This window comes from Meleagris gallopavo, chromosome 19, assembly GCF_000146605.3.
Source record: "Meleagris gallopavo isolate NT-WF06-2002-E0010 breed Aviagen turkey brand Nicholas breeding stock chromosome 19, Turkey_5.1, whole genome shotgun sequence".
NCBI classification, from domain to species: Eukaryota; Metazoa; Chordata; class Aves; order Galliformes; family Phasianidae; genus Meleagris; species Meleagris gallopavo.
Genome location: NC_015029.2, coordinates 8,581,444 through 8,592,826, shown reverse-complemented (window position 1 = coordinate 8,592,826; position 11,383 = coordinate 8,581,444). Strand labels below are relative to the sequence as shown.

At 46.9% G+C, this 11,383-nt stretch overlaps 1 protein-coding gene across 1 annotated transcript; it reads right to left on the bottom strand.

Annotated features, from left to right (window-relative positions):
- Nucleotides 1-405: 405 nt before the first annotated feature.
- Nucleotides 406-11,080, bottom strand: MRRF (mitochondrial ribosome recycling factor). The gene is made up of 6 exons (XM_010721041.3): nt 10,873-11,080; nt 10,402-10,557; nt 9,068-9,186; nt 7,231-7,322; nt 2,538-2,697; nt 406-1,452 (listed from the first exon to the last, which is right to left on the bottom strand). Exons 1-6 carry the CDS (start codon nt 11,045-11,047, stop codon nt 1,375-1,377), a joined length of 780 nt encoding a protein of 259 aa, XP_010719343.1. The 5' UTR covers nt 11,048-11,080; the 3' UTR covers nt 406-1,374.
- Nucleotides 11,081-11,383: the final 303 nt, after the last annotated feature.

The window sequence follows — 11,383 nt, the reverse complement described above, 5'->3', positions numbered from 1 at the left end:
CTGATGTGTGCCAAGCTGCACTCTGCTGTGTGTGTGGTTGGTGCCATGGTGTCCTATGTGTGAAGGTGCCAGGGCTGCAGCTGCTGCTTTTGTCCCTGTCCTGCTGCATGAGGGCAGGTGTGGCTGCTGTGTGCTGCTCCCTTGGTGCTGGGGCCAAGGACAGCAAGCGGGTGACATGGGAGCTGTGTCCCCTGCCCTGTGTAGATACTTGAGGAATTCTTCTCTGCAATGAGAAGCCTCTGTGGTGCCCTCCAGGTGAGTTCTGCACAGCTACAGGGAAACCCTTCGGCCCTTGGCTGCTGCTGGGATGCAGAGGCTGCAACAACAGCAAAAAAGCCGAGTTGATAAATGTCAAAAGAAATACAGTAATCAGCTGAAAGCAATTTACTGAGCCATGTAACCGCCCTGGGCTTGCCATTTTCCTTTATTCATTTATCATGGTAAGTGCTTTGGCCAAAATACACAAAGCAGAGAAATTGTTGACATGTGGGGCCCTAGCAGAGCAAATCCTTCATCCTTGTCCCCCTCCCCACTGCACACAAACTAACTTTTTGAGAGTTGTTTATTTAAGGACTGCAGAGCACTTGGTGCTCTTTGAACCCAAGTGCTCTGGGAGAGGGGCTGTGCTGCTGGCCACCACCTTCCCTCCCTCTAGCTGTTGCCTGAGGCTGTTTCCTGCTGTTGGGAAGTACCTGCTGGCAACCAAGGGCTGAGGTATATGCTCAGAACCCGGTTCTGCTTCTTCCTCCTTTCCTCTGGAGCATGCCACCAGCAGCACATGTGGGCAAATGATGGCTTTGCAAAGCTCCCAGGCTGACCTGGACTTTATTTTGAGCAAGAATAAATGATAAGGATCACACAAGAACACTGTTGGATTTCCCCTCCATGTTGTGCTTTCTTCTACCAGCATAGCTTGAGAGTTGTTAGAAACAACAGAGCGGGGCTGTACAGAGGGACTGCAGCCTGCCGAGGGTCAGACATGCAGGAAATGGACTGGTGAGGTGGTCATGCATCTGGAGGCTTGAGCTTCAACTCTTGCTGAACTGCTACCTGAAGCAGAGGGCAGTGTTACCTCCTAGGTCACAGCTTATGCTGTGGGAATCCTTTCAGTAGCCTCCAATTGTCCTTAATATTTTATTTTTAATCTTACTTCACCCAGTTCTGTTGACACTTGAATGAAGAACAGCAGAGACATTCCCCCTCCCTCCCGTACAATCCGGGATCAGAAATCTCAGCAGCCAGGGGCTCCCAGTGCCCAGGTCTGGGAGAGCAACCCCTGCCCATCACCTGAGGCTGCCTGGCTGCAGGCTGGGATGGCAGCGGATACAGGGCAGTCCATTCTTGCTGGAAGGGGAGTGTGTCCACACGTGGTGTTTATCCAAGCAGCTCCTTGGTCTTCGCTGCCAGCAGCTTGTCCATCTCTGCTGCAGCACTGTCTGCCATTTGCTGGATCTGCAGCAGCACAGCACAAGTCTGAGTCTTCTATTTTCCTTACGCATGAAATTTCTTGTACGAAGAACTAAGTGGCTATCATTGAAGCCCTGCCCAGTGATTAGATACTCTGATAACAAGGGACGGATGTGGCAAGCATGTGAACAGTACCAAAATGTGCATCTGTGTATTTTGGGTGAGTGATGGGTGCACATGCAGATAGAAATTGGAGCCTTTGGGGCTTTTCTGCACTGCTTCCCCAGGTCTGATTAAGATGCACTCAATTCTCAGGTATATGAGCATATGACCTCTCCTCATGCTGAAAAATCTGGATGCAGGTGGAAGTCAGATGTGAGACACTACCTCTACATCTGTCTGCTGTGGAAAACCACCTCCCAGCAGGATTCAGTTACAACAGCACAGCCATTTTTCCTGCTTGCAGAAACGCTCTCTGTGTCAATGTTTATTTTTGTGAGCACACAGAGAATAGTTCTGAAGCATTTGCAAGGTACCTGACTTCAGCTGATAATAAACAAATGGCCAAAAAGTCACAGCCTGCTTCGGAGGCATCAGTTCAGCTTGTGCCTGAGTTTATGCCCAAGTAATTGACTTTAGTGACATTTGCTCTTAGGGAATTAGGCATGTGCTTAAGTATTTTCCTGAATCAGAGCCAAAAACTCCTAACGGAGAGAATCTTGCTAGCCCTCTCATTAACAAGAAACTGCAGCAATCCTTATTAGCACCAGCTGTTTAGTGATGTCCAGGCTCTGTGTAAGTGGTGGTACAATGATGGGTGTGGGCAGCTTTGCTACCCATCAGCTTGGTTGTGTAATAATCCCCTGCACTACAAAAGCTTTTGAGGAAAATTTTGTTTTCCTGTTTCAGTTTACAATTGTATAACATATATAATACCATAAATTTGGCTTTGAGATTTAAGCCCCAAATCTCACAAAGAAATAGCAAACACAGCAGCTGCTGCCTACTCCAAAAAGTCAGCTCAGAGTCACCTCATTTCTCAGTGCTGGAGTTCTGTCAGCTGTGGGAAAAATGCTCTCCTTCACCCCACTGAGCCAACAACTGCCATATGCTGCAAGGAAGAAACTTACCTGCTTTTCTAGCAGCCAGATGGTGTCCTCAGACACTTTGCTCTTGAACTTCTTCACCTGGTTGATGCTTTTACTTCGCACCTTTCTCAAGGCTTCCTTGGATTTGTTGGTGGACTGCTTGGCGAGCTTGGCCAGGCCCTCCCTGTGTTCTCTGGTTACTCTATCAGTGAGGAGGAGAAAAAAAAAGATCAGTGTAATGTGTAGCACAGCCGGACTGATTTCCTGCGGTGGGCAGGGTAGGCAGGCCTCCACACAGCACCCTGTGGGCTGTGCTCAGACCGTGCTGTGCTGTGACTGCTCACAGAGGGCTTTCATCCCTCTTCAGTCCCCTGAGCAACTCAGTTGCCTCTGTGCAGCGTCTGCCACGGCAACACAGCTCTGCACTGACAGTCTCCAGCCTCAAATGGAAAGTTCCTACTGCAGCCCCAAGCTGAAGGGCTTGGACTGAACACACTTGTTTCGTGGTTGTCACTGGCGTGCCTGGAAGTCATGCTGAAGCATTTAATGTCTTCTGCTGCCAAAGCATCTGGGGAAAGAGGGAAAACCCAGCTCCACACCCAGGATGCAGACCTGAGAAGTGCAGCTTTCCTGCAAAGCTGTGAGGGAAGCTCCGTCCATCCCTGGCCCTCAGTGCGGTCTCCATGCAAGTGCCAGAGGTGGAGTTCTGCACCTGGAAGCCACAGAACTCCTATTTCACTCGACCTTACCGTGACCAGGCCTTTCCACTGACACACCTGGATCACCCCATGTGACAAGGAGCACTACCAATGGCTCTGGAGTGAGCAGCTCATACAGAAGGCACAGAGAACGTTGGCTGCAGCTTGCCCCATGCAGTGGGGTGCAGAGCAAATCCCCAGCTCTTCATCCCAAATGGGAACCACAGTGCAGCATGAGCCTGAACCCAACACAGGATGAGCTGACACATCATCTCAGCTCTGATAATGCTCCAGCACCAACAGCCAACTGCTGTCAACATCGATTGCTGGTGCTCAACAATAATATTTTAACTATTTTTGTGGCTATTGCAGTTCCGACATTACTTTAAGAATGCAAAACGCAGCACACAGAAGATATTGCAAAATAAACATTTCATAGGGAATACTGAGAAATTGGCTGCAATGGCCTGAGTGAGTGGAACAGCGAGGCCAAGCTCCTTCCTGCACAGAGCTGAGGAGCGAGGGGTGAGGGCTCCTCAGCAATGCTCAGTGTGGACTGTGGGAGCTGAGCCCCATGTGGCAACCCCTCGGTGCCCTCCTGCAGATGTTTGCAGAGGCACTGACTGTTCCTGAACACCACCAGTCATTTCTACCTCAAGGCAGAGGTGAATCGGCTTTCCAGAACTGACAGAAATTTCATACCCCTAGGAGAGCGGAGAGGCCCAGAGCAGAGACCCGGCACAGCCCCTGCCAGGGGACACACTGGGGACAGCATCTGGTGCTGCTGAGGGGCCACTGCTCAGAGCAGGCTGCAGCCAGGACCGGGATGTCTGATTGGAAGTGAGCGAGGTTACTCATGGTTTCCTGTGCATCCCAACATCGATGCCTTTAGGGCTTCTCTTTTTCAGAATCCCAAGCCAGAGGTCCTGTGGCACAGCTTGCAGACAGAGGTCTGCAGGAGGTCAGATTCTCAGGCAGCATTTTGGGAGGGGGAAGGGAAAGAGATCCCTGTCTGCTGAGCTGGGAAGAGGGAGCTGCTGGGTGGCGAGCAGAGCTGCTCTGCAGGGGCTGCCCCAGCTGGGGCCAAGTGCAGCTTGCCTTCATTTCCATGCTTGTGTTCATCTCTGGTGGATTGTACTGAGGGTATCGCTCGCCTGCTTGGGTCTGCTGAGCCTTTAAGGAAATGTTTTTGTTTATGCAGGGCTGCCAGATTTCCTCTTCTTCTTGGCATAGGGTCACAGCTTTCATGCCTCCTTGTCTGTCTTTATTAACACCAATTCCTTTTTATCACTGCTCAGCGCCTCGGAGTTTCTCAGTGGGTTTTACGTTCCACCCAGGCCGTACGTAAATTCTTAGCAATGCTACCAACAGTGCCAGAAATGGACACTTCTTCAGTCTGATGCTGTTTCTGGTTAAGGAATCCATCAGCACAAGCCAGGCCCTCGGTTTCTAAGCACAGTTGCTTAATCCTGCCCCCAGATCTGGGACTTGGAGCTGTCTCAAAATGTGTTTGCTTTTCTGTCTAGTAACCGTTGCAGCTGCCTCCTCTTAGAGCCAAAGTGTGAAGCAGACACGGGGAACGGCTGCCCGCCCCCAGCAGGGATAAGGATGAGGGCCCAGGACCAGCGCAGCCTCTGCAGGTACAGAGCAGTGGGCTGAAACCCTGCCGTGTGCCCGGGGCCATGGCACCATGCAGCAGCGCACGCAGAGCCGTGTGCTGCCCCACGGTAACACCTCTTCTTTTTCTGCCCCAGCCAGCAACCGGTGGTTGAAGCACTGCGGCACTTGGATGCTCCTTTCCCAGCATATGGCATGAGCACACCCGCAGTGAAAACAATGCAGGCCACATCTGATCTCCAACACAGCACGTTTTTGCGGGTAAGAATAATTTCTGTATCTCAAATGCTAGGAATTTCCTGCGAATGAGAGGGATCAGTTAGAGGAAAGTAGGTTTAACTAGATACCCTGCATGCCTAATTGCAGATAAACATAGGGTGCAAAATATATTATTCAACGAGAAGCGTGAAAGAGACTTATTATGATGAGTGATCTGGAGCAATGCAGCTCAGCTTTGTGCTTTTTTCTCTAAATGAAATTTCTTGAGTCCTTTCTCCTCACCGTAGGTATCTTTGCATATTTCTTAAAGGGCAAAGGAAAAAAAAAAGCTCACAATGAGTCATTAAACTTTCAAATGAGTCATCTGGCTTTCAGTAAAACATGTGTAAAAATATTACTAATTTACAAACAATATCCAGTGTAACACAATGGGTCCAAAAAAGATGGATCTAAAAATGAGGCAATACCATAAAAGACACAAGGTCAGGTCAAACTCGGCCACGAGATCGACCAATACAAGTGTTCCCATGGCTGGTTTTCTTTTCTTTTCTATTTTTTTTCTTCTTAAACCCCCAGAGAATACTTTTCTACAAACAAATATTGCCTATGCAGCGCTAGCAACACAAACAGCAAATGCCTCTGGGAGCAGAGGGGATCCCAGCAGGAAGCAGAAGTAAACACCAACACAACCTGTGTGTCTTTAAAACCATTGCATGTTTTAACTGCAATGCAAAACCTAAACTAATGGAATAAATACTGAAAGCAAACATTTTAAAACGTTCAGTTGAAATGATCTCAAGCACCGATGTGCGTAGGGCAAAATAGAATGCCTGTGTGTCCACCTAAGTCCAATTAAAAAGTGGTTTTAATGAGCAGGGGAAGATCATTTAGGTTTGATTTCACTTTTCATGTGCTTTCCCTCCTGAAAAAATCCATTTCTGCAGGAGCACTATTCACTATTGTCTCTTAATTTCTGATTCGTTTGCTTGTTCTGCACACCTGCCATCATTTTAGCAATTTCATTGCATCTGTCCCGAATTTTTTGTGAACGTGTTTAGAGATTTGAGAAAATGAAACACTTTAGAAAAATCAGAAAAAGCAATTTGGGGATGTAAGGGTTCTCTCTTTCAGAACTTGGGCATTTTTCTCCCTTTGCATTAGAAGGTTTTAAAGACAGAAACTGTTTGTCTTGTCTGTAAGGGATAAAACCCTGAACAATTCTGCTGTCTTATTGGAGAGGAGTCCATGAGGGGCAGACCTGCAGGGCACATCGTGCAAACTGCAAATGAATTGGACGTGGGGCTCTGGGGTGCCAGCTGCCAGGGGGAATGGGACCGAGAGCAGCAACAGTTTCTCTGCAGAGGAATGGGCAGCTCATGAGACAGATCTCTCTTGGGAAAAGAAGACCTGCTTTTGATCTGCAATGCCATGAAAGAAAGTGACAGAATGTACATATTTGTTGGAAAAACAGTATTTTTTTTAAAGATTGGGATTTGTAGTTTCGGAGTTTCCTCCCCTGCAATTCATATTCAAGGATGACCCAAGTGCCCATTAACAATCAAACCACTGCGCAGCAACCCGGGAGCCTCAGCAATTATGAAGATAATGGTGCCCTCCTCCTCTGCCTCCTCTCCTGAGGGATGGGGGAAGGGCAGAGAGCACAGGGGAAACAGAAAATCAGCAAATAGAATGAAAATGTCATTTCCTTTACCGACAGCAGCAGAAAGCTGCAATTAGATTTCTCTGATCAAAATGCTAGATAAAAATCAAGAGAATTTTCTAAAGTAGATCTAAAGCATGAGGAATAACTCAGTTCATCTTTACTTAGAAGTCACCTCTGTGCAACGCAGTGTGTGGGGTCTGTGTGCACGCAGTGCACGAAGCCCTTTGTGGCAGTTGTCTGCAGTACCCCAAGGCTGGATCACACCTGTGGCAGCCTCACACCTCTGCATCTGCTCAGGGTGTTTTGAGGGCTCCATCACTGCTGGTACTGAGCACCCACAGGAATTGTGGATTTACCACCCAAACGTGCTCAGAGCAAGGCTGCTGCCTCCGTCTGCATGCCAGCATGCTGTGTGATGCAGTATGAGCAGAGGTGCTGAGTATGGAGCTGCTCCAGAGGGCTGGCTCCATGTGAGGCTCAGCCCCGCTGCATTACCTTGCACAGTGATGAACTCAGGGAACCATGGGTTGATACTCACTTAGGAACTGGCACCCGAATTAGTGTCCCATCCACTTCAGGGTTCAGGTTCATTCCGCTCTCCCTTATAGCCTTCATAGCTGCAGCTGTGCTCTGTAAAACAGATCAAAAGGTAAAAAGAATTAGGAAATAATCATTCCCATATGCCAGAACTCTGTCAATAGTTGGCAATCCATCTCCACAGAACATGGAAACATTTACTTCTGTTACCAGTAAGATCAGGAAGTTACATTGGTGTGGAGAGCTTTGATCAAACTGAATGGGAAACTATGGCTGCACTCAGTGTCGGGGTAGCGAGGGTACCAAGGGGGGAGAGGGGAAGCAACAACAGAAGAAAACTGTTTTGCTTCTTTGAAACTATTTGAATGGTTTGAGGCAATGCAGAGTGAAACCACAATAAATTCCCAAGGCATGGCCTGACTGTGGCAAAGGAGATGAAAGATTCTCAGCATTTAAAAATTCCAGTTGAATGTTTTCCACTAGAAATCACACAGAACCATTTGGAAATGTTAACTAACTTAACCACTTCAGCACTACAACGTAATCACATTACATCACAGCAGTAGCAGTTGGCTGAGAAGCAGAGCCTGTGCCCAGCTCTATGTTTATTTTACAGCCTCTTACTTAGGATTAACTTTACAAAAAACTCCATCACAGCTGGCTGATGCTGCTCTGCTTGAAAGGTGAGGTGCGCAGGTTTGCCTGCTAATTGCAAAGTGATTAAAATGCTTCTCCCCCTCATCTTAAGAGCGCTGCTGTACCTTCATGGTGTCAAACGTTATGGTTAAATAACAGTTCTGCTGAGAACTCCAACAGCGCTCTGCCAGCTTGTTTCATTCTCTGACGCTGACAATAACAAGACCGAGCTGGTCTGTGTTCCTTTGGCACTAGCATGGCATTTCCTACAAGGAGCAGTGCTAGTTGTGATGTTCTTTCCTATTGTTAACTTAAGGTCCAGGCTACTGCAGTGGATCACACTTATGAAGTGCAGCTTTTAGCAACTGAGGCACAAACTAAAGCTTTGCCAACGTTTTGTGAGATACAACTGCCCCACTCAGAAACAAAAGGACAGAGAAAATGTGACAAAGGTGATTTCAGCGTGTTAGGACCATCAGTATGTTATTCTATGCACAGAACTTGCTCTGTAGGAAGAAAATGCTCAGTAAAAGCTGTGTCGTAAATCCTCTTCTATAATTATTTTCTATCCTAGACTCTTCAGGGGTTGGTATTTGCTTTCCAGTGCTAGAAAGCACTGGCGATATGCTGTAAGTAATGATGTGAAGTAGTAGTGTGTGTAGTGTTATCAAGGAGTTCCATCTGCCTATGAAACAGTTATGGTATAAAGCAATTGCACTGAGAGAAATAGCTCCAGCTCAGGTGAAAAACAATCCTTTGGCTTGGGAAGCAAACATAGGCAATACATGGGTAATCTGACTCCGTTTCTTGTGTACCCATTTCTCAGCCCACCCTCCTGCCTGGACGCAGGCAAAGTCATGGTATTTTCCAGCTCTCTCAGTTGTGGCACTCAGTGCACTCACTGATGGGGAGTTTTCATCCTTCCAAGTTGCACAATCTGGGTACGCTTTAGGAAACACTTAGGCATCAAGCGCCTTATGCTGACCTCCTCTGAGACTTTGTCAGCTTAACTGGGGAAAGCACATGGCAAAGTCTGCAGCAAAACGCACCTTGTGTCAGCCGAAGAGCAACAGTGCTGTCTGAGCTCTTAGCCCCTGTCCAGTGTGACTGCTTTCATCTACCTGTTTCTTTGCTCAGTATCAACCTGTTTGCTCCCATGGCAAGTACCTCCCCTTGCCATGCCTCCAGTGATGTGTCCTTACCTCTGGAAAATTGATCATGTTCACTACAATGAGCTGAGGGGACTTCTGTGAGATCTGCCCCAGCTGGTTCAGTGGAAACTTCCCATCTTTTGTTGTGACAATGATGTGGTCAAGGGCCCCTCGAAAGAACCAAACACAAGGGAATGTCAACATGACATCACAGTTTGGGATGATGCTGCAGTACAAATACAGTGTCTCATTTTCCCTCTCTTGTGCAAAATACAGATGTTACAAAAATAAAAAAATGATGTCTTTTTTCAGCCTTCAGGTTCTGCTTGTGTTTATGCATCCCTTGTGATATTTGTAAAATATTTCAGCGTTAGGGCACAAACACATGAAAACAAAACTTTTGCTTCTGTTACTAGAATAGGAAAACTAAACAAAGATTGTGAAGAATTAAGAGGAAATAATTATTTTTTAATACTTAGAAGTTAAAGGAGATCAAGATGTTATTATAAAAGTCAAGAAAACTACTGTCTTGAATTTAGCAATGTTCCCTTAAACCCCTCTTTTTTTTTTTTTTTTTTTCCAGGTCCCAAGAGGAGGTGCTATCCACTACTTAATTGAGAGTATTCTGTTTCTCCCTGAGCTACTCTTAATCTGCTCTCTCATTTCTGCTGCAAAATGTTAACAGACCAAAAGGCACACGGGACAGGAGGTACTTTATCAGTGCAGTTAAAAAAAAAACAAAAAACACCGATGGCTAAAATAAACAGTTAAGAGACCGAGCAACACGTTCCAGCCCTACAAAAGACTGCAGTGCCCCTGCCAGAACTGGAGTGGTAGATGATTCAAATTTGGTCATTGTTTAATATTACACTTTATCCCTGAAACTTGATACTACTTAAAAATACATATGTTCAGTGTTATAGTAACTGTAGCTTAGTCAAACATATTCATGATCCTTCCTGAAACACACAATTCACTCGGTGAATAAACCTTGTAAAGGTCAGTGACCACAAAGATGCATAGCAAAAAAAGTTTGTACACGTCAGACACCAGTCTGATGGCAATTTCCAAAAGGCTAATTTAATGGCAATTGGATTTTTCCTGCCCTACTGCACCATTAGCTGACAACCTGCTTCTTCATCACATCTGCAAACAGTTCAGTTAGACACTTTTGACATCTCCCACTTAGAAAAGCTATTTCCAGGAAGCTATTAACAAAAATGGATTCTTCCTGGTCAAGCTCAGGGTGAAGAGAGCCTTTAGTAAGGGATGTCAAGGTTGTAGTAATTGGGTGCCCAGTGTATAACTCAATAAAAAGAAAATCAATTTTGAAAAAAAAAAACCCAAAACCCTAGCAACAGAGCATTTACCAAAAATGTACCAACCTTGTGAGGTTCTGACATTGAGATTTCTGTTGAAATCTTCTTTCAGAGCTTCTACCACTGCCTGCATGTCTGCGCTGGTTTCCTCCAAATTGATAATATCCTCAACCAAGGCAGCACTGATGTTCACTTTGGCTTGTGTCTGCCCTTTACCTTTAGCTGCACATTACACACAGAATTAATTTCAGTTTCTCACAATACTCAACTATTGCATTAGAGATTAGAAAGAAGACGTTACAACTGATGTTAGATTCAGAGTTGAATCTAAAATAAACAGACATTCTTTAGTGAGTAAACAGCCCAGCAATTTAGAGCACAAACCAAAATAGATGTGAAGGTCGTGCTACACGCACCAGCTCTAGCTGGGACTGCGATGACAGCCACATACCGCCCTGCTGCAACAGCAGCTCCCCGCGATGGGTATCTGGCATCATGTACGGGGTTTGCAAACACCACTGGATGCTTCTGCTTTACCTTTTTTGGTAGCCAGTGGCCTGGCCAGCAGCAGCGGGTGGGCACAGTGCCTGCAGCCATCCAGGAGCAGAGCTGTGCAGCGTGTTGGGGGCTGTGGCAGCCGCCTCACCACTGTGAGTGAAGAGCAATGAAGCAGGGAGTGCAGATGCCTAAAGCATCGTAATGCCATAGCCATTGGGTACCTGTACAGGGAAGAAGTAGGTAGATCAGCGTGCTAAAAGGAAAAGGCTTCAAGCCTGAGGTATGTGCGTCTGTGTGTGCGTGCCAGCAGTCGGTACTGCAGGGCTGGCTATTTGTGCACCAGTCAAACAGAACTTCAAGTTCTACCACTCTAGGATGGAGGCTCCAAAGCCCTCATGCTCCCCTTAATCACAAGTATCGCTCTAAGGCTGCGTCCCGCCACGAGTGCTGCTCTGTGCCTCGCACCCAAATAAAGCCATGCGGCAGCCCTGGACGCGGCACGTGCGCGCAAGCCCCGCCCCCATCCCGGTCCTCGCCCCGATTCCGGGCC

Coding starts and splice junctions, on each gene's coding strand:
- MRRF (XM_010721041.3), bottom strand. CDS start 11,047: ATGGCTATGGCATTACGATGCTTTAGGCATCTGCACTCCCTGCTTCAT. Junction 9,187..10,401: donor CAATGTCAGAACCTCACAAG/GTTGGTACATTT, acceptor GGTTCTTTCGAG/GGGCCCTTGACCACATCATT. Junction 7,323..9,067: donor ACATGATCAATTTTCCAGAG/GTAAGGACACAT, acceptor TCTGTTTTACAG/AGCACAGCTGCAGCTATGAA.